General features: G+C 33.9%; 1 protein-coding gene across 1 annotated transcript; it reads right to left on the bottom strand.

Annotated features, from left to right (window-relative positions):
• LOC131052568 (uncharacterized) lies at window positions 1-26,657 on the bottom strand. Its single transcript, XM_059211741.1, has 25 exons — window positions 26,459-26,657; window positions 26,037-26,144; window positions 25,846-25,941; window positions 25,637-25,729; window positions 25,475-25,557; window positions 25,096-25,362; window positions 24,817-24,956; window positions 24,616-24,708; window positions 24,370-24,523; window positions 18,511-18,802; window positions 18,095-18,202; window positions 17,901-17,999; window positions 17,692-17,784; window positions 17,530-17,612; window positions 17,329-17,418; window positions 9,064-9,295; window positions 8,868-8,975; window positions 8,679-8,774; window positions 8,471-8,563; window positions 8,311-8,393; window positions 7,733-7,984; window positions 7,457-7,596; window positions 6,948-7,122; window positions 380-567; window positions 1-136 (listed from the first exon to the last, which is right to left on the bottom strand). Exons 2-25 carry the CDS (start codon window positions 26,110-26,112, stop codon window positions 1-3), a joined length of 3,270 nt encoding a protein of 1,089 aa, XP_059067724.1. The 5' UTR covers window positions 26,113-26,144; window positions 26,459-26,657.
• Between the last annotated feature and the right edge of the window lie 414 nt (window positions 26,658-27,071).

Below are 27,071 nucleotides of genomic sequence, written 5' to 3' on the forward strand. Positions count from 1 at the left end.
TCATAGAACATAGGCATTTTCGACCCCAATGTCCTCTGCTCCTCGTCTCCCTGCCCTTAGTGCCTCCTCAGCCTCCATGTAGCGCTGAATAACCTTATCCCTCTCTCGCCCAGTGTCCCTCAGTTGTCTCCTGAGCCTAGCCCCATCCCTCTCTAGATCTTAAATCTCATCTGCATGTCCTTGGCAGATCTCTCTCAAGGAGAGTAGCTCATCCTCCTCTCCTCCCTCCTCCCCTTGTCCCTGTGGCTATCCGTGTCTTGAAACCTGGGTTGCTAGCACCTGTAAAGGTAGTCGACCTCTACCTCTGACTGCATGTGCCTGTCTCTCCTCTCCTCCATCTCTCCTTTGAGCTACCCTCCTCTCTGCTACTACACCTCACCTCCACCGTCTGCCTTTGCCTGCACCATCCCCACTATCATCTCCACCATCCCCTCCATCACCCTCTATCAGCTCTCCTGGATCTATCAGCCGTGGAAACAGAATCTCTGCCCAAAATGCACTGTACTCGACATCCATCCCTGCGTCCTCCACATCTGCCCAAATATCCCAAGGAATGAGAACCATCTCCTGCATTTGTGCAACTGCCTAATCATAAGACAGTAAAGGACCTAAATGTGCCTGATCTCTCACCGTCCATGCATACATCCTTGAGCTATGTGGCATCCGCTGTATCCTGCCAAATTTCCTACATACTTTGTCAATCAACTGTCGCTCAATAACATATGGTGTCTGCCCAATCAGATACCTACTCCTAAACATATATGGCAGCTCAATTGCGTCATCCTCCCACTCCTCACAGTCTCGGTAAGGCCTCCATACTATACTGTCTACCTCATCAATCACTCGGTGCCAGTACTCTAGCCTCCCAATCCGTGGCTAGGAAGTAATCATATCATACAAATGTACATAACCGCACCCATGTCCCTTTCCTCTAAAGTGTATCGACTGTGTAACTGGAAGATGCTCATATGCCCATACCTGCAATAGTGTCACTCTGCACCCCAATCTTGTTGATCGATGATACACAAATTGATGCAGCTCATAATACAAGTGTGCTAGCAGACACGACCCCCATGCAAACCTGGTGTGCTCCATCACGAATGTCTCCAGAGTCTTCCCCCAAACCACAACCATCCCTCGTGTCCCCTTGTCTAGACAGAGGAACCCACTGATAACTCCTACTAGCACCGCCGATAGAGCCAATCTTGTAGCTATCATGGTGGTCTAGGCCACATGTCCTTCTCTCATCTCCAGCCTTGAATCCTAGAACACTCGTCTCAATGCCTCTCGATCTCCCTCTCGATTGTAAGGAACCAACTCCCCATCGATCGGTATCCACAGTATCCTGTACACATCCTCTAAGGTGACTATCATCTCACCCTTTGACAAATGAAAAGTGCATGTCTCTGAGTGCCATCTCTTGGCTAATGCAGTCAACAACCCCATGTTCGCTCGAAACTTAGGCATATACATAATGTATCATAATCCCATGGCCTCAACTACTGCTCTATCCTCCAATGTCAACTCTAGTCGTAATCCTTGAGTCGAAGGGTACCTCTCCCATGACTCTAGCATAGGTAGGTCCTCCTACAGTCAAGCCAATCAACTATGTCAATCTTAGTAGTACTCCTTGTTCATCACAAAGTGCTGCTTTTTTATCCTCTAGTGCTTATATATATCATTGTAAAGCGGAAAAATCGAACCCTAGTCGTTCTCCCCTCCCCAACTCCGAGGAGAGAGAAGGGAGAGTCACTAGGGTTGATGGTTTTCACTTAGGAAGGACTTTACATTCAAAAGAGGGGTTGAAACCCACAAGATCCAATCCCACGCAATGCAAGATTGGATTCTATATGAGTTTCAAGGGTTGTGATAGCAAGGATACCCTCTTTTGTAAAGAATGTAGATAGAAAGATTGAACTAGGAATGCATGTAGAAGCAAGAAAGATTCACTTATAAATAGAGATAGGGATATGATATGAAGCTGCGGACCTGGAATTAGCAGTAAAATGTCGAGACGGCGCTGTCCTGCAAATTTGAGCAAAAGTTGACGGGACGATGGCGCCCGGCGTGCACACGGTCCTCCGAAAAATCCGCGAAACGAAGGGGGATATGTTCGTCTCTGCACAAGGATTCCAGATCTTCAATTTCAGCCACGTACCTGCAACCTACACACAGAAAAGAGAAGATGATTGGGGGGTTAGGGATTAGGGGTTTGCCCTTAGGTCAAACCCCGGTTTTGGAATTAACCAAGAAATGAGAAATGCTGTAAATGTAAATGACTGTAATGTAAAACAAGTACTAGTACCTTGTTGTAAGGATGTTTGTATCCTTATATGCGAAGGTATAGATGTTGTTGTTTGTTGTATGTTGTATGTTGTAGCATGTGATCTCCTCTTCAATGGTTGAATCCTTGTCTTGAATGCAACATCTAGCCTTGAATGGAGACTTAGAATGATCAATTGCTTGAAGGAATGCTTGAATGCTTGAATGCTTGAATGTTTGAATATCGTTTCCACGCCTTTTTCCCTCATCTTCAAAATGAGAGAGGAAAAGTAGTTTATATACTTGCCAATTAGGGTTGATAGACTGATTTTCCCGACCTTAGGCCGACCAGGAAATGTTATTTTCCAAATTGCAAACAAAAAGTCCCGAAGTCCCATAGGAGACCGGGCCCAAAATAGGGCCAGGGACCAGGGCGTTGGGCGCCATGGTCCTGGGGGACCAGGGCGCTGGGCGCCCTAGTCCTGAAGGACTAGGGCACTGGGCGCCATGGTCCCACCTCTAGGGACAACGGGGTGCAAGGAGGATCAGGCCAGGGTGCTGAGAAATGCAGTTTTTGGTGTCGTGAGCAAGTTTCGGGGTCTCCATTCAGGTTCAGTGTTGCGTCGCCATCGTGAAGACCCAAATGCGGTCGAAATTGCAAGTGTCGCAATTTTAGGATGCTACAATCATATGGCACTCTATCCTAGTAGTAGACCCTGTTCATCACAAAGTGCTTCTTTTATCTTATCTTTTAGGGCACCTACTTTAGTGTACCCTCTTGAGTAGCTTATCCAATTGATAACGTATGTTCTATCATAGAATTGTCAATTTCAGCCTAATCCAATTGGCAACGTATGTTCTATCACAAAATTGTCAATTTCTATGGTACTCCCTGTTCATCATAAAGTACCTCGCTCTATCCTATCCTAGGGCCTCTGCTTGAGTGTACTTTCTTGAGTAGTTTCCTGATTGGCAATGTATGTTCTATCACATAATTGTCAATCTCAACCATATCTTTTATCCTAGTCTTCCCTAGAGGACCTATTTGAGTGTATCCTCTCAACAAATTATCCAATCGATAGCGTATGTTTATCACAAAACTGCCGATTCGACCTTGAAGACATAAACGCGCTTAAATAATACACAAATGTTCCTACATTTCACAAACGCGCGTGGATTACACAAACGTGCCTTTGTCATGCATATACGCGCCTGACCTGCACAGACGTTTCTACATTTCACAAACGTGCTCGCATTTATCATGGATTCTTTTCAAATCATAGACGCGTTTAGGTCAGACACAAACGTGCCTATCCTACCCTGACGCACCTGACACCAACGCAGACGTGCCTTAACGTCTTTTGCTCCGCTTGACAAGTTTCTACGACATACCTAATATGTATTTATTGACCTACCTAACATGCATTGATGACAATAATTGATACACCAAAGTGCACAGAGGTTTTGTGGTACTGACTGGCTCTCCTGCGTCAGCTAGCCTTTGATATCGGTGAACACGGTCGAATCTGTGCACCAATGCCATCTTTCCTGACTGCTTTGCGCTCTGCTCTCCCTGCACTTTGATCTCTTAGGTGTGTGGATGCCAATTAGGATTATTTCCCTCATAATCTATCTTATAGACTACCCTAGCCCTCGTCTCCCGAGTCAGTCTTCTTTATCCCAGGACTCTGCCACTCTATCCTATCTTGTCAATCTTTTTTATCCTTTCTTTCTTATCGAGAGACTGTCTGCGATCTTTTTGAACATTTTCATCCAATATCTCGAGGGGGCATATCATTCCCATCATGGGGCAACTTTGTATCAATTCATCTTATTTTCTTTGAGCCAACACAATAAGCTACATTGTCTCAAAGAGGGCCAAAATGTAGACACCTAAAATTGTCCTGTCTAATTAAATAAATATTTTTATTTATTTAATTATTTTATCCTAAGTCTTCTATTAATTAAATAAATCTTTATTTATTTAATTAATTCATTTATCCTTTTATACCCTTTTTCCTCATTTAAATAAATACTTTTATTTATTTAAATTATCCTTTTCCTAAATTAAATAAATACTTTATTTATTTAATTGATCCCATTTCTTCTATTAATTAAATAAATCTTTATTTATTTAATTAATTCATTATCCTTTTCTACCTATGACACATGTCATTCATCTCTTAATTCCTACACTACCTACCCCCTTTATCATTTAATTATTTCCTCTACCTACCCTCTAATCCTAGCCGACCATCTATTTTTTACACCTCTTAATCTGATCCCTCCATTTCTTACAGTGTCTTCTATATAAGGAGATGCTTCCTTCATTATCAACCCTAAGCATTCTAATTATCTAATCAATCTTATGCAATCAAGCCTTTTTGCGATCAAGCTATCAACCATATTTTCGTTCTTTGTTGAGCTCTTGTGCACACATAAAATTTGAGAGAAAATATATCAAGCAAGATCAATGGAGATATGAAGAATGGAGATTCAAACCCTATTGGACATGTGATGGTATAATCTTTGTGATTTTGTTGATTTTCATTGTCTTAGGTAATCTTCATATGTTATGGCAGATCTTTATTGTTGTTAGGCTAGGGTTTTGTGGTTGAATTCATTTAGTCTTTCAATATTGTTGTTTCCATTATCCACTTTTCACCATATACAATTACAATAAGTGTAGAATTTTGTATGGAAAATGTAATACTATGTACAACATTTTAATATTATCATGGAGAATCAAATTGTTAATATTTTTCATTTGTTTCATTCTCTACAATCATAATTTAGTTTTTTGTTTTTATTTTGGGTCTGTCATTTCAATAAATGCCTAGCGAAGGAGGTAAGAATTATGTTGAAAGAAGCAAATGCAAACATAATAAATAATCTAAAAGTATTCTCTATTTTAAAGGTTCAAACCAAAAGTGAGTGGATAAGAGAAAGAGAAACTTCAAAACAAGTGAAATTGTCTGAAAAGAGAAAAATAATACCTAAAAAGGAAACTGGTAAGGAGGAGGATGATAATGAGGAGAGTATGTATAACTAGAAAGAAATTTTTAAGAGGAGGTTTGTGAGACTTGTTGCAACCAATAGTTGGGATACAATAATTTCTATAAGAAAAGATTAAAATAAGATGGAAATTAACACTTTGGAAGTGATTGTCGACTATATTAATGAAAGTGAAGGAGAAGAATTGGCCCTACCTACAAAATCCCCATGAACTTGTACCTTGAAGATTATAAAACTACTATTATAATCCTTATGAGACTTTGGAAACCAACTTAGCTTCTATGGTCTTAGGCTCTAATTTATCCTCTGAAACTTCACAATAAAAATAATGCTAAGAAAAAATGATGATGATAGTAATGATTGTTAGATATAACAACAATAATTAAATAGTTAAGAAAAAAAAGGATATAAACAAGTTATTGTAGAGTAAAAATAAACTTAATGGAGAACAAAGCATCTCAAATTGGAAATCAGTTGGCTAGGTTTCTCTTAATAAGAAAGAACCCCATGGAGTGCTTGACAACTTATATGGCTTTTTTGCACAAGGATCACAATAAGAGAAATAAATATCTATAAGAGAAGAGGCACAAAGGAACAAAAAAATAATGAAAATTTGAGAGGCGGAGAAAAAATTGAGAATAAATTGGGCACATGGAACAAAAGATTGAACCAAATTGGAAATGACTGGAATGCTCTTGTGAACCTCCACAATATCAAGACCTCTTAGTTTGTTGTATCTTTGTTAGTTTCTAGTTTTTTCTATGTTATTCTTTATAATTTCTATTGTTGCATAAGTGCAACAACTCTTGAACTTATCATTTATGATATTTTAAACATATGGGTGTGCGGTCTTTATCACACTTATCTAATAAAAAATAATATTTATTCTACTGACTACAAAAGATTGGTTGAAAGTCTTAGGTATTTCAAGAATAAGTAGACTCTAAGTTGAAAGGTCAAATATTCCCATAGTGGATGAATTTGCAACTACAAAATATTTCTAAACATGCAATTTAATTGACCTTAAATAGAGCTTATATATATCACAAAATCTAAAGTAGTACACTAAGAAAGAGATCACATTTTTAAGGTCTAAGAATGTTAAAAAGTAAAGTCCACAATAGAGATATAACCCATTATTCATTCATATATTAATAATTAAAATTAATTATCTAATTTAAATTTATTAGTGTAAAATATTTATTAATTCTAGCTATTTTATAAAATTAATTAAATTACTTCATTAGCCTACTTTAATCTTAAAACAAATTTATTTTCCTTTATAATTCCATCTATGTATTATTATTATATTTTAATATAACTACAACTTATAAAATTCTTGAATGACTTTTATTATAGAGATGAAATGTAGCTCACATCATTTTTTATATAATTTGACATAAATAAATGTTATGTTTATTTTATATGTTTATTAAAAACAAACAAATACAATATTTAATAACTTTTAAATTTATAAATCAAAACCAAGCAATAAGATATGTTGACAAAATATCCATCTTTAATAGATTTTATAAACCATAATTATTATTGTCAAATTTTATTTATGCAAATATTAATGTTCAAATGTGAGATTATTATGATGGTAAAGGCTTGTCAGCCAAAAAGTATTTGGTCATGGTCAAGGCTCTAGATGGTTGGTAGCTAGGTACTTGATGCCCTGCTCCTCTGACAGTTGCAAATGTTAAACCTTTGTAAATTACACTATAACCCGCCACGTCAATATCTCCATCCATCCATGGGTACCATGGTTTCTCTATTGGAAGATTTAATGCATTAATGGAATATCTTGTACTAGTTACTGGCACCTTTGCATCCACATCTCCGCTACAAGCACAAATACATATTGTTAATAAAATCCACATCTCCACTATAGACAAAACCACATATTGTTAATAAAATATCACAATTGAAATATTTATAATATTAATTTTTGAAAGAAATAGTTTTCTTCCTTATACCTGTAGACTAGTATTCTCAACCTTGCTGCCATCATTTTTCGATATAGTGGGAACATAGTGTCCACATAGGTGTTGTATGAGAGTACACTACTGTTTGGAGAAAAAATGTGAAAACTTTATAGTTTAGATGATGGTCTTCCAAGTATTAAGTAATATCAAGAAAGTATCTTCACTTCAAGGAATTTCATATATAATCATACCTGCATTCATCCCATGTATAAGGCAAGCTTGTCACATTGGCATGAAGAGCACTTTGCACTTTAGGTGTGTTAAGGTAGGTAAGTACATAACCAGGACTACATGGATCAAATCCATCTAATCCATTTGTTGGGGTAGTCTCCTACAGTAGAAATGATTTTACATTTGTTTATTTTTTTGAACATTTACCATATTACTGAACACTAATATACTCTAAAAAATATGGCTAGAAGATTCAAGAAAAAATATTCATACACTGAAGTATATTGATTTCTTACAGTTGAAGTAGAAGATACCCATATGGCGTCGGGATGGGAAGGGCAAAGTGGTGCATAAATATTATAGACATTTATGTCGTCGCTGGTTTGTTTTGACTGAAAGTCAAAAGTGCTACTATAAGTTTGGTAGTTTGAATCAGATGATTTGCAACGCTGATTTGCATAGTCTTCATCTGACATCAATGCATGTGACCATTGATAGTCGACCATTCCACAATTATCTAGGCCATAATCTATTCTTCCATTCCCAATCTGTTACACAATTTTCAATATATAAATATTTCTAATAATTTACAAAATTAATATAATAAAATAATAAAATATTTACAAAAATATAACATTAAACTTATCATATGCAATCCTTTTTCAAACAATTATATATATTGATTAACAAGATTAATAAAAAAATAACATATCATATATTATCCTTATTAAAATACTATATCCTACACAACCTAATATTAAAAATATTATTAAGTGTACGTTGAAACAAAAGATAGATATATATATATATATACTCTTCGCTTCTAGCAGAGAACAGTTCTAAGAATTTGTAAATGCAGGTAGAGGAATCGCACCATAACTCCTTTGAGATTTATAAAAGATGTCTGAGAGTTGTTATTCTTAAGAATCGTGTATGCCAATTCAGGGATATAAAACCCTGCACAAAAAGAGTAAACAAATATTTATTCTTTCTAATATTTGTGTATTAAGATATCATCCAGTAGAAAGACTTACCAGCGTAGCTTTCCCCTGCGATATAGAATTCTCTGTTCTTATACTGCGGAAACCTTTCAAACCAATTCAGTAGAAACATGTACGAATCTCGAGCTACAGTTGTTACCCATCACATCAAAACCATATTTTTCATTAATAAAATTGAAAAAGATTTTCTATAAATAAATTGGGATGCATTCACGCCTATAACAAGATCAGACCAAAATACCAGTGTTATCGTCAGTGCCATTTCTATAATCAGAGGTGGTGTTGGAGTATGAAAATCCAACCCCAGCAGGCGATTCCAAAAACAAGGTGTTTGCCACTGCCAAAAATGGATTGAAATGAAAGTTAATAAGAAACATCAATTGTGAAGATAAAAAATATAGGTGGGTGGGTATAGAAAAGAAAAGAAGACCTTGGTTCCACGCATAGGGATTACTAGAAAGAGTGGCGTTATCAGGCTGAACGCGGAAGGGTCCAAGCTCAGTCATTGCTCCCACTCCAAAAGATGAGCATCCAGGCCCTGAAATCACACGCCATTATTACAATTACCTTTGCAGAATGAAAGGATTATTCCATGATATGAAGATTGAAGGGTAAGGTAATAATACCTCCATTGAGCCAAAGTAGGAGAGGCTTAGTAGATGGGTCTTGGGCAGCTTCTGCAAAATAGTAAAAGAGAGCTCTGCCAGCCTTTGAATCCACCGTGACATATCCCGAATACTGTGCAAAAGTTACATTTGGTGGCTGGCCGGGCAGAGAAGTTATCTTGTCATTCTCCTGCAAACCATCTTGAGCGTAAATGTGATCGAAGTTAATGGAAGGAGGCGTCCATTCTTGGGGCTGCCCATCCACAGAAGGACCGAGGAAGAAGGCCAAAACTGAGATTAGCAACAGGGTTATTAATTTTTTCATTTTGAAATGAATGATGTAGCTCAGATTGCCTGGTCACCGGGAGAGTCTGCTATAAATAGATGGATTGGTGGACCCTCTCAACCTAAACAGCGGAGCAAACAATATAAGAACAATCCGACTTGCAGTAAAAGCAAACAATATAGGTTGTACTAGTTTGTGATCGGTTCATGCTTTTCTCCTCGTTAGCCTTCCTTCTGACTTTCCTATGCTCTTGCTTAGGATCCTTGTTTCTTTTTGTGTCCTCTATCTGCTCTGTTTTGAACTCACCCTTTATCCCTTAGTTGTATTTTTGGATAAAAAACTATATTTGACTTATTCACATATTAATATAAATAGATATAGTTTAATCATTGAAAATAAAATATATATATGTTTATGGAGTAATAGATTCAAACTATGTTCGGATCAATTGTAGGTATGTTTTCATTAGCTTTATATTAGTTTAGAAAATTTTATTTGAAATATCAATGTATTCATAAATTTTGTAATAAACAATACGATGTACCAACAAACCAATCAATATCATAGGTTACATTTTGAATACCATCAGTCTAATATTGTTTCCTTCCTTCAACTTGAAATTTTAGAAAGGGAGGATTGTTACCAATTAACTTCTTAACATAATCCTACCTTCTATGTACATATATGGCATCATTCCAAGAAATTATGAAAAAAAATGAGTTACCTTGAGAAGCACATGAGAACCCTCTTATGCACATAGAAAACAAATTTATTATTTTTTATACATAATACCCATAAAAATTCAAAGGTTCAAACTAACAAAAAGTATCAAAAAGAAGTTAGACAGCTAATCATCACAACATATAATGAAAAGGAATGTCTAACTAGTCATTACAGGATTTATTAACATAGGCAACCTAAGATGGACATATAGTTCCAACTCCTTTTAAAAAAGAAGATAATTTAAAAGGGATGGTAGATAGCCTATTAAATTAACTATAGATTAGACACAATTCAAATCATCAACCAACTTTTATGTTGCAATAATCATTAAAAATTCGATTTCCTAGTTTCTAACACACTAGACCAATTCCTCTTACTTGTCTTTGCCCATATGTTAGTTGTGTAGATGGAGGAAATGAGACGTTTGAATCAAAGATTCAAACTTGTTTCCAACATCAACAATGAAGTTCCTGCAAATCACACACATGCAAAATAAAAATCTAAACTAAAACACACATGCATGCTATGAAAAAACTATTCCATTGCACTCCTTAAATCAAAGATCTTATGTAAGTAAAATGACTCTCAGAAGCACACACAAGAAGCTATGATTTATTGGAGATTTAAAATGCAAAGCAAAATATGCAATAAAAATGCAGAAAGGTTGAGAAATGCAAGAGCACAAAAGTGAGTTAATTTCTAGATAGCTAGATGGATTTAAAGAGAGAGGGGTTGGATTAAATAGAAATTCTCAGGGTGGATCTAGATTGTGGGATGAATATGGGATAATAGGGGTATAGGAAGAATGAATGGTAAGGAGAGAATATGAGTGGTAATGGAAAATGGTAAATGGTAAGGAGTGTTTATTGTTTATTTTAAATACATGGAATGGATAAATAATGAAATGTATCTTTTTTTGGACTTAATGAATTAATGATATGAATATATTAATAATATAATGAATAATGGATAATGGAAATAATGAAATATGGATATGAATATTAATATAATGAATAGTATAATGAAAAATGAGGAATTAATATTATAATGGATCCACCTTGATGATGATTAGAAAATTGAGATTTGATAAGCGAACACTTTTTAATGAAATTTTTTATGTATCTACAAGCTAAATAAGTTAATTTTGACAAAGAATTAGCTTTATGAAACTACTAATTGTAGAAGGAAAACACCGAGTATACTTACCTATAAGATGCATTCAATGATTTACAACATCTATCCCACTTAAAAAATTAGACTATAGATTCTCCTAAGACTAAAGGTAATTCCTAATGCACCCTTCCAATCCTACTCTTTTTAACAATGCATAAGCTCATTTATGCCTATTGCAATGGTAAACATTTATTTAAAAAGATAACAAAGAATCAACCCCTCCTCCCCAAGATAGTATTCTTAACTAATTTGATATATAAATAGAGTTCCAAATTTTAAAAGAATTCATGGTACATGCTCAAGGAGCATTTATGTTCAAGACTAAAATAGATAGACTTTAAAGGAAAATAAATGTTGAATAATTTTCTCAAATCAACTTATTAAATTTGATTTTGGTAAAACCTCTTGTAAACACCCAATCCTTCCAAATACATATAATATTAAAGAAACAAATAGGATTAAACTTAAAACTACTAAAGATAACAATCTATAAGTGTATAATTTGACCAAGAGATTGAACCTTGAAATCACAAAACATAACAATTTACAAGATTTTGGACCCTTTCAAAATCCCGCTTACCTTAATAAAAAAATTTCTAAAAGTGTAGACTAGATTACTAAGAACATTTTTCTAGAGAGATTTTAACTAATTCACGTAGTTGATTAGGTCCACTTAATATAAAAAATGGCACCTTGAATAAACAAATTTTAAGCCCCATCCCCCTAATTTCTTTAAGTTTAATAGGCAAATCCTAAGAAATTGCATGCCTTCAAGGCATTTATCACAACAAGAAGTTTCTAATAAAACAATTCATTTGATTCAAGTGAGAAGGGCATAATATCCAACAAGAAAACAAATATAGAGTGGAGGAGGATAACAAATGTTAACAAAATTGAAACTTACATGCTAGAGAAAGCATATGTCCTTGCCATTTAGAAACTTGTCACACACTATTTCCATTACTTAGGCCTATGTTTCGCTGATGGATAGATTAAGAGAAGAAATAATCCCAATGCATGTGATAAATTTATTAGGTCTAACTCAATTCCAACCATTTCTACTAAGCGGCTAATAAGGGAGGTTTATTTTGAGTGAAGAATATTAGATTTATGAGCAACAATTTTTTACCCAAAGGAAATACAAAAGACATCATATTTCCTACTAATATTCTCAAAGTTTTTGTTCTATTTTATAGAATAGTGTCACACATTAGAAAAGTGAATAGTCTCTTAACAAATAATAAATAGCTCATGTTGCGAGCACATTTAAATAAAAAAAAGTCATGTAATTTTTCGATGATCTAAGACAATCTTACTCTAACATAAGTGATCATATGGATTTACCAAGGTTAATTGATCCTATAATAGCGTGTCTCAATTTTTGGCCTAAGTAGGATGCTTAAAATAAAATCAACATGTTTTAGAATTTTTAATTTGTATCATTTAAAGACAATACAAATAGTCAAGAATTGAAGAATTTGTAGAATTTTCCATGCAGTAGGTTCATGCTTTTTAAAAAGATTTATTTCAATTCTAATTTTTAATTTTTCTGTTATCTTTTTATCAAGTTTTTTTTTACATATCACATAGTATTCACTACAAAATTAAATTTTAATATCTTTTTGAAATTACAACATTAACTCTAATGTCTAGTGTGTTGATCATTTACATATGATAATTTTTAAAAATATTTCATTTATGATTGAATTTTAAATTAATATTAATAAATTTTGGTAACATATATTATTTTGTTATACAGTTCTCTTCACATGTATGTATCAAAACATGATGTTGGAGCCTTGCACTCAGCAAGACTTGATCCTTGGTGGGCTCATTTGGAGCCATTCAACTTCACCAGTAGACCAAAGACCCATTGACAAAATTGAAATTTTATTTTTTCATTGAAATAAAGACATTTATATAGTGCAATACATATTTAACAAATTTTTTGATTGACATTGTTTGTTAGTTTAAGAATAGCCACACCATGCAATAAATATAACTACCTTGATTTATGTACTCTCTAATACAACATCAATATTTATGTGATCTTATCTCATCCATTCAAACTTCCATCAACTCTATTTTATTTTGCAACAAACTTTCTTAAAATTTATCTCTGTAACACTTTTAATCATGTTAAAGTTCTCACTAAAAAATGTATAGATGCATTATTTTTTTTTCAAAATCTTAAAATTATATGTAATGCAACATTGAAAAATATAATCATTGCTGTGATATGAAAGATTTATTTATTTAAGGTTCAATGGTCTAGATTTATGGTAAGATATATTTTTTTGATACATATTTTTTTTTCTTTTTCTAAAGGTTGTATCTTAAAAAAGTAGCATAGAGACAAATTCCCAATAGTAAATGAATGGGAGGTGTTTGGTACCGAAATTACTACCCCACAATTTCAGAACTTATTCTTACCACTAAGGCTAGTGACTCATCATCAAGAAGGTAAAATAAGAGTTCATAAAGGAGTTGAAGAATGTTAAAGGTACATGAATGAGACCAAGTTGAACCTTAAGCAAAAAAATGTGCTTAGCATAAACTTGGAATGATATTCCCAAATGTATCCTTAATAGGTATCTAAATCAGCTAAAATATAATATGACTACAATAATAAGTAGCAATAACCAACATATACGTGATCCCCATATTTTTCACTAGATCAAGATAAACTAGCTAAATAAAGCCTCTTATATGGCCAATAAAATAAATACCAATATTAATTTCCAAATGTGTCATTGTTACAAAGGTAGAGGCTTTCCAGCTAAAGAGTGTTTGGTCATGGTCAATGCTCTCGATGGTTGATAGCTTGGCACTTCATGCCCTGTTCCTCTTACTGTTGTAAATATCAATCCTTTGTAAATTACACTATAACCCCCTACATCAATATCTCCATCCATCCATGGATACCATGCTTTCTCAATTGGAAGATTCAATGCATTAATTGAGTATCTTTTACTAGTCACTGGCACCCTTCCATCTATATGTCCACTGCAACCAAAAGAACAGGCTATTATTTAAGGATTACAATATCAATAAGAATGATAATAGCCTTCTAAAAAAGTGTAATTTCTCCCTTTTACCTATAGACTAGTATTCTCAATCCCACTGCCATCATTCTTTGATAAATTGATAACATAGTTGTCACATTTATGTCATTGTATGTGAGCACATTACTATTTTGAGCAAAAAATGAGAAATTTTATAGTTTAGATAATAATCTTCTGATCATTAATTAAGATCAAACAAGTACCTTAGCTTTTAAAAGAATTGCATGTAACCGTATCTACATTCTGACCATGCATAAGGTAAGCTTGTTATATTTGCGTGAAGAACACTTTGCACTTTAGGTATGTTAAGGTAGGTAACTGTGAGATTTTGCCAAGATCAAGAGCTCAATGAAAAGTACAAAATAGAGACAAAATATTTATAGGAATAGTTCCATTTACATAATGAATGAGTCCTTTTTCCATTAGTTTACTCCAAGCCTTAATCTTCCATGAAGCATAATTATGAGGAGTTAAGTGGAAATTTAGGAGAACCCATAGCAATAAAATGAAAAAAAACAAGATAGAGAGAGACACAATCACACAAGACACCCCCCCAAATTACATAATCAAGAACCTCCCCCCCAAAAAATGGTGATTTGACACTTTATACTTAGTGTGTATACAATGGGCCACTTGCAAAACAAAGAAAGATGGACTTCTGATTTCAATTTTACAACTTCTCAAAATGGAATATAAGAGACTTCAACAAATACAACAAGCGATCTAAACTGAGATCCAAGCAAAATGCAAGTACCAAATAAGCCAAGAATGACCAAATATTGAAAGTACAATTTATACTCAAAATCACTGCAAAATAATGAAAGATTATGAAAGTAGACAAAAAATTATGCACTTTGAAAAAAATGGCACCTGAAAAGGAGGTCGTATGACCCCAAACGAAGCCTCTGAAGTTGCAAAATCTAATATCAGACAGATACAGTCAAGAGAATATCCAAATTATGAAAAATCCGTCCATCCAAACCATAAAATTCCTTCACCACTACGAAGAGCACAAAATTATAGCCCATTTAAAAAAAAAATGCACTAAAAAAAGAGCAAATATGAGCAAGTTATGGCCACCTGAAGTCGGACTGCAAAACTGAAACGCTCAATGAGGGGGGTAAAAAATTTCAAAATACTGCTGATGTGGCGCTAACGTCAGTGGAGTGTGAGCTTAAAATTGATGGTCGTCTAGCCGTTGAAAGAAAATTCACTTCCCCCTGCATGGTAGTCCGTACGGTCAGACTGTACACGTGGCAAAATCCGATTAGCTGGTACAACTATCGTGTCATACGGACGAGATGATGTGTAGTTCCAACTGGGCGTATGGACTTTACAGGCCTGTTGACTAGACCCGATGTGGCGGGTGACCGGGCGTTTGACTGGGCACTATTGGTAAAAAAGCGGTCGTCGGAGTAAATAAGGGGCCCACCGGGAGGAGGCCCAGAGTGGAGCTGTCAATGCTGTCGGAGGTTCGTGGGCAGCGGAGCTGTCAATGCTGCTAGAGAATGGAAGAAGCGGCGGCCCAAAAACCGAAGTACGGTGGCCTGAGCAGGGTGGTCGTCGAGGAGTAGTCGGCGGTCGAAGGTGCAACACGGGCGGTCGACGATAACCCAAACGACCGGCGATAACCCAAACGGTCGGCGGATGGAGAGAAGTTTGCCAGAGAAAAGGGGCCCGCTGAGAGGTGCAAACACGACACCCGAAAGACAGTGTAGTGGCCAGAAGAAATGTGGGGTCGGCTGGCGGGAGAGTACGACAAAGGACATCGACCTTGCAAAAAAGTTGCGGACAGAGTACGGTTGTCGTGGGGGGTGGGGGGCTACCCCCCCAAAACAATTTTTTTTTATTCTTTTCTTTTTTTTTTAAAACTAAAAAAAACTTTTACAATTAATTTTTTCAAAAACTGCGAAATTTTGAAAATATGAAAATTAGAAAAAAATTTCACAGAAAAATAATTTAATCTTTTTGAAAAAACTGTACCGTTCGTCCAAGTTGGGCAAAATTTTCATTCGAAATCCAAAATTCACTTTTCATCAAAATAGGTCAAGTTTATACTCAAAATTCATGGAAACGATCTTTCGGACTCAACCTTAATGTCCAAATCACCGTATAACACCCCCCAAAAAATCAGATCCCCAAATCCGAAAATAGAAGCCTCAAAAAACGACTAATCAAATAAGCCCTTTAGGCTCTGATACCAGGTGAGGTTTTGCCAAGATCAAAAGCTCAATGAAAAGTACAAAATAGAGACAAAATATTGATAGGAATAAACTGTATTCTATCAAGATGAAAATACTGATCAACTAGATTATCAATCGTTACATATAATGAATATGACCCTGCTTATATAGGCAAGGTTATATGGATATGTGAGCACACAAACATGACATGTGGCTCAATGAGAAACAAGGGTATGTAGGAAATAGTTGTGGTAGGTAGGAAAAACAATATAATATTCCACATGAGGTGGATCACCCACCGAATGTGGAATGTAACAAGAAGATAAGACCACAAAAGGTCGAAATTCTCCTACACACTATCCCAATGTGGCACAAACACCCAAGTGTCTCATACCCAAACTACTATGATATGCATGTACCTAAGTAAACTCAAGTAAGGTGTAATAATATCCAACATGAATAATTAATTACACCAACAGTAAATACATACCCAAGACTACATGGATCAAATCCATCTAATCCATTCGTAGGGGCAACATCTTGTAATAAAGATGATATCGTATTTCTTTATATCTTGTAAACTTTGTCATATTACGCAATATTAATAAGCTTCAAAACAAAATATGCTAAAAGATTCTAGAGAAAATCATGGATGTACTCAAGTACATTTGTTTCTTACTGCCAAAGCAGAAGATCTGAAAGTAGAAAGTCTCCATATGGGTTTGGTATGGGAAGAACAAAGTGGTGCATATATATTATAGATATTTATCTCTCCCTTATATGACTCCGACTAAGAGTGAACTTTGTGACTTTGAGTTCCATAACTTGAATTAGATCCAATACAACGTTAATTTACATAATCTTCATCTGATATTAATGCATGTGACCATAGATAGTCAACCATCCCGCAACCATCTGTCTCAGAATTGATTATTCCATTTCCAATCTATATAAACACAAATTTTTAACAAATAAATATTTTTAATCATTTTTAATATTAATATATATTATTTATAATATTTTTCTAGAAAGACAGAAGTAGAGAGAGGAATCTCACCATAACTCCTTTGAGATTTATAATCGATGTAGGAGAGTTATTATTCTTAAGAATAGTGTCTGCCAATTCAGGGATATAAAATCCTGCACAAAAACAGAGTGAATTAGTATTTACTGATTATTATTCTTGTGTATTCAGATATCAGCGAGTTGAAAGACTTACCAGCGTAGCTTTCCCCTGCGATATAGAATTCTCTGTTCCTATACTGCGGAAACCTCTCAAGCCATTTCAGTAGAAACATGTACGTATCCCGAGCTACAGTTTTTACCCATCACATCAAAAATATATTTTTCATTACTAATTATGAAACAAAATTTTTCCGGACAAATTTGTATGCATCCATACTTTTAACAAAACTCAGACTAAAAAACCAGTGTTGTAATCATTGGCCTTATAATCAAAATCAGAAGTGGTGTTGGAGTATGAAAACCCAACTCCAGCAGGTGATTCCAAAAGCAATGTGTTCGTCACTGTAAAAAAATGGATTGAAATGAAAGTTAATAGGAAACATCAATGGTGAAAGATTAAAAATACAGGTGGGTGGGTATAAAAAAGAAAATAAGACTTTGATTCCACGCATACGGATTACTAGAAAGAGTGGCGTTATCAGGCTGAACGCGGAAGGGTCCAAGCTCCAACATTGCTCCCACTCCAAATGATGAGCATCCAGGCGCTGAAATCTCACGCCATTATTACTATTAGCTTTGCAGAATGAAGGATTATTCCATTATACGAAGATTGAAGAATTTGGCAATAATAAGGTCAGTCTTAAATAGCATACATCATACATTAAGCAATATATTAAGTTTAGTGGATGTTAGTCATTTTTGAGTGTTTAACATTTTTAAGTTTAAAAATGTGCTATATTAAACAACATATTAGACCTAAAAAATATTAGTCAATTCTAAATATTTAACACTTCTAAACCTGAAGATATAAAGTTAATGTATATGATTTAAACTGTTCCTTTTCCAATAATACCTCCATTGAGCCAGAGGAGGAGAGGCTTAGTAGATGGGTCTTGGGCAGCCTCTGCAAAATAGTAGAACAGAGCTCTGCCCACCTGTGCATCTATTGTCACATAGCCCGAATACTGTGCAAAAGTTACATCTGGCTGGCCGGGCAGCGAAGTTATCTTGTCATTCTCCTGCAGTCCATCTTGATCATAAGTGTGATTGAAGTTAATGGGAGGAGGCGTCCATTCTTGTGTCTGTCTTCCCACAGTAGAGCTCCTTTTCTCCAAAAATTCTGAGAAAACTTGATGCTGACTAAGCTGGTGAGAATGAGAGATCAACAGAGTCAAAAGTGACATTGACAACAGTGTTTTTAAATTTTCCATGTTGAATAAATAATTTGCCTGGTGAGCAAGAGAGGATTGATATAAAAAGACCCGATTATGATTGATTGAGAGTAAACAGCCGGCAGGCTACGTTGTTATGTGGAGCAGACAAAAAGTCGGCGGCATAGAAATTTTTAAAAGTAATCAAACAAGCTGTTGATCGACATTTGGCTTCCATGCATTGATTTTATCGAATTCATTATCGATAGATTACGAAATAGGTGCCTTCATATGGTAATCAGCATATTCGTTTGCTTTCATGGACAAAGGCGTATGGTCAAAAGGAATTAAAAGGAATTAAAAGGAATTAAAATATAAACAAGTTTTCACACTTTTGGAAATGCTCTTGTCATTCAGAATCTTTATTACTCACCTTTGTCACTACATAGCCCCATTGTTTTCTAAATGATAGGTTAAGAGAAAAAAAATCAACTAATTCTACCCCTTATCAATTAGTCAATAAAGGAATTTCTTTCTAGACAAGAATATTAAATTATGAATGATACTTTCAAATTTTATGGAATATCTTGATGATCCAAATCACTCTTTTTCTAACCTAAAAAAATAAACCAATTTTCCAAGGCTAGGATTATCAACTTCAGAGCAATATGACAAGATTCATGATCAAGTAGATAAGCTTAGGACCAATGCATAATCTTGTAGTATCCTAGCAACTATTACAAGACCTTCAAGACCCTGTTCAAGTAGATACAAACAATCTTACACACATAACCAAAGTTAAAATCAATGGTGTATTCCTATAGATGAATAAACTGATCTAGCATACACATATAGATTCCAAACTGATCTTACATGACTCTTAATAGTTAACCAGCTAAATATGTATAAGACTTAAAACACATTAAATCATGAGAGATAGAATCACATAATCTAACATTAAAACTAAAAAAGATAAGAGATGTATTAATTATTTTAAAGATATGTGATATATCATGAGACTACTATAAATCTGTTTGTTGATAATATGGGCAATAGAATCAAAACACTACCCTCAACACTAACATAACTATGAGTTTAACATGAAAATCAGGTATATAATTGATAATCATAAGTATGAATCCATGATCACCAAATACAAATCTATAGGTCATAAAAATTCATGATAAATAATTCTTCACAAGTTATCACTAAACAAGAAAAAAAAAAATATTATGCTTTGAAGATTTTCCCAAATGAACACTTTACCTACCTTTCATGGGTTAACTAAATAGCATAATATTGATTGGCAAGTGTAACTTAGAAACAAAATTATGTCTATCATATAAAATTGAGAGTGTGAAAAATACAATCAAACTCTTGCATATAAAGGCATGGAAGAATAGGTAGAAAGATAGGATAGAACATCTAACTACCCCTCTCAATCACACATGCTAGCTCACATGAGGCAAGCGCGAGGACATGTGTGAAGTCCTTAAGATGGAGAAAGGGAGAAAACCCAATGGTAAATAACCCTCCCCAAAATATGAAAATTAAAATAGTTTAGATGATGGTCTTCCAAGTATTAAGTAATATCATGAAAGTATCTTCATTTCAAGGAGTCTCATATATAATCATACTTTCATTATTCCCATGCATAAGGCAAGCTTGTCACATTTGTATGAAGAGCACTTTGCACTTTAGGTGTGTTAAGGTAGGCAAGTACATAACCAGGATTAAATGGATCAAATCTGTCTAATCCATTTGTTGGGATACTCTCCTATAATAGGGATGATTTGATATTTATTTATATCTTTCAACATTTACCATATTACCCAACACTAATATACTTTATAAAACATGGCTAGAAGATTCAAGAAAAATATTCATATACTTAAGCATATTCATTTCTTACAGTTGAAGTAGAAGATGCCCATATGGGGTTGGGATAGGAAGGATAGAGTGGTGCATAAATATTATAGACATTTATGTCTCCTTTGGTTGGGTTTGATTGAGAGTCAAAAGTCCTACTGTAAGTTTGATAGTTTGAATCCGATGATTTGCAACGCTGATTTGCATAGTCTTCATCTGACATCAACGCACACTATTAATAATCAATCATTCCGCAATTATCTAGACCATAATCTATTCTTCCATTCCATATCTGTTACACAATTCTCAGGAAATAAATGTTTCTAATAATTTACAAAGTTAATATAATAAAATGATAAAATATTTACAAAGATATAATATTAAACTTATCATATACAATCCTTTTTAAACAACTTTATTTTATGATCTACAAAATTAATATAATAATAAAATAACAAAATACCCTCCTTTGAGATTCCCTCAATGTAAACAGCGGAGCAAACAATGGAACAATCCGACTTGCAGTTAAATCAAACTCTCAGTTGTTTTGGTTTGTGATCGGTTCATGCTCTTCTCCTCTTCTCCTCGCTACCCTTCGTTCTGACTTTCCTATGCTCTTGCTTAGGGTCCTCCTTTATCTCATGTGGTTTGAATTCACCCTTTATCCCCTTGTTGTCTTTTTTGAAAAAATATTGTATATGACTTTTTCATAAATTAATATACATAGGTATAGTTTAATCATTGAAAATAATGTTTAATGTAAAATCATATATATGTTTATGGAGTAATAATACATTGAACTATTCTAAAGTACATTAAGAATTTATAGTTTCAAATTATGTTTAGATCAATTGTAGGTATGTTTTTATTATTAGAAAATTTAATTTGAAAGATCAATGTATTCTTAAACTTTGTAATAAACAATAGGATGTAGCAATGAACCAACCAACATCATAAGGTTACTTAGTGAATACCATTAGTCTAATATTGTTTCCTTCCTTCAACTTGAGACTCTAGAAAGGGAGGATCGTCGCCAATTAACTTCTTAACATAATCCTACCTTCTATCTACATATATGACATCATTCCAAGAAATTATAAAAAAATGTGAGTTACCTTGACAAGCACGTGAGAACCCTCTTATGCCCATAGAAAACAAATTTATTATTATTTTATACATAATACCCATAAAAATTCAAAGGTTCGAACTAGAAAAAAGTATAAAAAAAAAGTTAGAAACGTAATCATCACAACATATAAGGTCCAAAAGGAATGTCTAACTAGTCATGACAAGATTTATTTACATAGGCAACCAAAGATGTAAATATATAGTTCCAACCCCTTTTAGGAAAAAAGATAATTTAAAAGGATGGTAGATAGCCTCTTAAATTAAGTATAAATTAGACACAAATTATACAATAAAGAATGGTAATTAAAACCATCAATCAACTTTTATGTTGCAATAATTGTTAAAAATTTGATTTCCTAGTTTCTAACACACTAGACCAATTCCTCTTAATTGTCTTTGCCCATCTGTTAGTTGAATAAGTTAATTTTGACAAAGAATTAGCTTTATGAAACCACTAATTGTAGAAGGAAAACAAGGAGCATACTTACCTATAAGATGCATTCAATGATTTACGACATCTATCCCACTTCACTAATTAGACTATAGATTCTCCTCAGACCAACGACAATTCCTAATACACCCCAATCCTACTCTTTTTAACAATACATAAGTTCATTTATGCCTATTGTAATGGTAAACATTTCTTTAAGAAGATAATAAAGAATCAGCCCCTCCTCCCCAGGATATTGGTATTAACTAATTTTGCATATAAATAGAGTTCCAAACTTTTAAAATAATTCTTTGTACATCTTCAAGGAGCATTTATGTTCAAGACTACAATAGATAAACTTCTAAGGAAAAGAAACATTATTTTCTTAAATCAATTTATCAAATTTGATTTTAGTAAAACATTTTGTAAACACCCAATCCTTCCAAATAAATATAATATTGGGGAATCAAATAGGTTTAATCTTGAAATTACTATAAGTGTAGACTTTGATCAAAAGGTTGAACGTTGAAATCACAAAACATAAAAATCTACAAAATTTTGGGCCCTTTCAAAACCCTGCTTACATTAATAAAAAATAAATCTCAAAGTGTAGACTAGACTACTAAGGACATTTTTCTTGAAATATTTTGACTAATTCATGTACTTGATTAGGTCCACTTAATATCAAGAATGACACCTTGAATAAACAGAGTTTAAGCCCCATGCTCCTAATTTATGTAGGCTTAATAGACAAATCCTAAGAAATTACATGCCTCATTTTGCACCCTTTCCATTAGACCACAAGAATTGAAGAATTTGTAGAATTTCTATGTAAATTCATGCTTTTTAAAAAGTTTTTATCTCAATTCTCATTTTTTATTTATAAATTTTTCATGCTTTTTTTTTCTATTATTTTTTTAGCAAGATTTTTTTTATATATCACATAGTATTCACTACAAAATATTTTTTTCACGATTTTTTCAAATTACATCATTAACTCCAATGTCTAGTGTGTTGATCATTATGATAATTTTTTAAAATATTTCATGTATGGTTGAATTTTAAATTAGTATTAATAAAATTTGATAAAATTTATTATTTTGTAATACAATTCTCTTCACATAAATATACCAAAACTGAAATTTTCTTTTTTCATTGAAATGGCATTTATATAGTGCAATACATATATAACAAAAGAATTGACAATGTTTAGTTTTTATTGAATAAGCTCCTCAAGGATAGCTATACCATTCTATAAATATAACTACCTTGATTTGTGTACTTATCTAATACAACATCAATATTTTTGTGGTCTTATCTCAACCCATCAAGCTTCCATCAACTCTATTTTATTTCACAAAACCAACTTTCTTAAAATTCATCATTGTAACACTTTAAATCATGTTAAAGTTCTCACTAAAAAATGTATAGATGAACAATTTTTTTTTCAAAATCTTATAATTATATGTAATGCAACATTGAGAAATACTAATAATTGTTATAACACATAAGATTTATTTATTTAAGGTTCAATGGTGTAGACTTACTGTGTAAATATAAAATGGTAAAATTATATTCTTTTGATAGAGAAATAAAAAATAAAAATTTAAAGGTTGTATCTTAGTAAAGTAGCATAGAGAAAAATTCTCTATAGGAAATGCATGCGAGGTGTTTGGTACCAAAATTGCTACTTCACAATCTTAGAACTTATTCTTACCATCAAGGTTAGTGATTCATCATCAAGAAGGTAAAATAAGGGTTCGTGATGGAATTGAAGAGCATTAAAGATATATGAATGAGAGCGGGTTGAACCTTAAGTAAACACGTGCTTAGCTAAAATTTTGAATGGTATTCCCAAATGTATCCTTAATAGGTATCTAATTCAGTTAAAATATAATATGAGTACAATAATAAGTAGCAATAACCAAAAGATACGCGATCCCCATATTTTTCACTAGATTAAGATAAAGTAGCTAAATAAAGCCTCTTATATGGCCAACAAAATAAATACCAATATTAATCTCCAAATGTGTCATTGTTATGAAGGTAGAGGCTTTCCAGCTAAAAAGTGTTTGGTCATGGTCAATGCTCTTGATGGTTGATAGCTTGGCACTTCATGCCCTGCTCCTCTTACTGTTGCAAATATCAATCCTTTGTAAATTACACTATAACCCCCTACATCAATATCTCCATCCATCCATGGATACCATGCTTTCTCAATTGGAAGATTCAATGCATTAATTGAGTATCTTGTACTAGTCACTGGTACCCTTCCATCTATATCTCCACTGCAACCAAAAGAACATGCTATTATTTAAGGATTACAATATCAGTAAGAATAATAATAGCCTTCTAAAGAAGTGTAATTTCTCCCTTTTACCTGTAGACTAGTATTCTCAATCCCGCTGCCATCATTCTTTGATAAATTGGTAACATAGTTGTCACATTTATGCCATTGTATGTGAGCACATTACTGTTGAGCAAAAAATGAGAAATTTTATAGTTTAGATAATGATCTTGTGATCATTAATTAAGATCAAACATCTACCTTAGCTTTTAAAAGAGTTGCATGTAACCGTACCTGCATTCTGACCATGCATAAGGTAAGCTTGTTATATTTGCATGAAGAGCACTTTGCACTTTAGGTGTGTTAAGGTAGGTGAGTACATACCCAGGACTACATGGATCAAATCCATCTAATCCATTCGTAGGGGCAGCATCCTGTAATAAAGATGATCTCGTATTTCTTTATATCTTGTAAACTTTGTCATATGACCCAACATTAATAAACTTCAAAACAGAATATGGTAAAAGATTCTAGAAAAAATCATGGATCTACTTAAGTACATTTGTTTCTTACCGCCAAAGCTGAAGATCTGAAAGTAGAAAGTCTCCATATGGGATCGGGATGGGAAGGACAAAGAGGTGCATATATATTATAGATATTTATCTCTCCCCTATATGACTCCGATTGAGAGCGAACTTTGTGACTTTGAGTTCCATAACTTGAATTAGATGCAATACAACGATAATATGCATAATCTTCATCTGATATTAATGCATGTGACCATAGATAGTCAACCATCCCGCAATCATCTGTCTCAAAGTTGATTATTCCATTTCCAATCTATATAAACACAAATTTTTAACAAATAAATATTTTTTAATGATTTGTAATATTAATATATATTATTTATAGTATTTTTCTAGAAAGACAGAAGTAGAGAGAGGAATCGCACCATAACTCCTTTAAGATTTATAATCGATGTACGAGAGTTATTATTCTTAAGAATAGTGTCTGCCAATTCAGGGATATAAAAGCCTGCACAAAAACAGAGTAAATTAGTATTTACTGATTATTATTCTTGTGTATTCAGATATCAGCGAGTTGTAAGACTTACCAGCGTAGCTTTCCCCTGCGATATAGAATTCTCTGTTCTTATACTGCGGAAACCTCTCAAGCCAATTCAGTAGAAACATGTACGTATCCCGAGCTACAGTTTTTACCCATCACATCAAAAATATATTTTTCATTACTAAATATGAAACAAAACTTCTCTAGACAAATTGGTATGCATCCATACTTTTAACAAAACTCTGACTAAAATACCAGTGTTGTTATCATTGGCGTTATCATAATCAGAAGTGGTGTTGGAGTATGAAAATCCAACTCCAGCAGGTGATTCCAAAAACAATGTGTTCGCCACTGTAAAAAAATGGATTGAAATGAAAGTTAATAAGAAACATCAATGGTGAAAGATAAAAAATACAGGTGGGTGGGTATAGAAAAGAAAAGAAGACCTTGATTCCACGCATAGGGATTACTAGAGAGAGTGGCGTTATCAGGCTGAACAACGAAGGGTCCAAGCTCAGTCATTGCTCCCACTCCAAACGATGAGCATCCAGGCCCTGAAATCTCACGCCATTATTGCTATTAGCTTTGCATAATGAAGGATTATTCCAATTATACGAAGATTGAAGAATAAGGCAATAATACGGCCAATCTTAAATAGCATACATTAAGCAACATATTAAGTCTAATGGATTTTAGTAGATTCTGAGCGTTTAACATTTTAAGTGTAGAAATGTATTCTTAGTGTGACAACATACCTTAAGCAACATATTAAACTTCAACATGTCAGTCAATACTGAATATAACACTTTTGAACCTAAAAATATACGCTTAATATATGTGATTTAAGTCGTTCCTTTTCCAATAATACCTCCATTGAGCCAGAGGAGGAGAGGCTTAGTAGATGGGTCTTGTGTAGCCTCTGCAAAATAGTAGAAGAGAGCTCTGCCCGCCTGTGCATCTACTGTCACATAGCCTGAATACTGTGCAAAAGTTACATCTTTTGGCTGGCCGGGCAGAGAAGTTATCTTGTCATTCTCCTGCAGTCCATCTTGATCATAAGTGTGATTGAAGTTAATGGGAGGAGGCGTCCATTCTTGTGTTTGGCTTCCTACAGCAGACAGTGCAGACAGTTTCTCCAAAAATTCTGAGAAAACTTGATGCTGACTAAGCTGGTGAGAATGTGTGATCAACAGAGCTAAAAGTGACATTGCCAACAGGTTTCTTAAGTTTTCCATGCTGAACAAATGATTTGCCTGGTGAGCAAGAGAGGTTTGATATAAAAAGACCCGATTATGATTGATTGAGAGTAAACAGCCGCAGCAAAGACAAAAAGTCGGCGGCATAGAAATATTTAAAAGTAATGGAACAAGCTGTTGATCGGCACTGGGCTTCCATGCAATCATTTTTGAAGGATCTTTTGATTTTATCAAATTCATTATCGATAGATTACGAAATAGGTGCCTTCATTTGGTTATGAGCAT

The sequence above is a fragment of the Cryptomeria japonica genome, chromosome 9, assembly GCF_030272615.1.
Source record: "Cryptomeria japonica chromosome 9, Sugi_1.0, whole genome shotgun sequence".
Taxonomy (NCBI): Eukaryota; Viridiplantae; Streptophyta; class Pinopsida; order Cupressales; family Cupressaceae; genus Cryptomeria; species Cryptomeria japonica.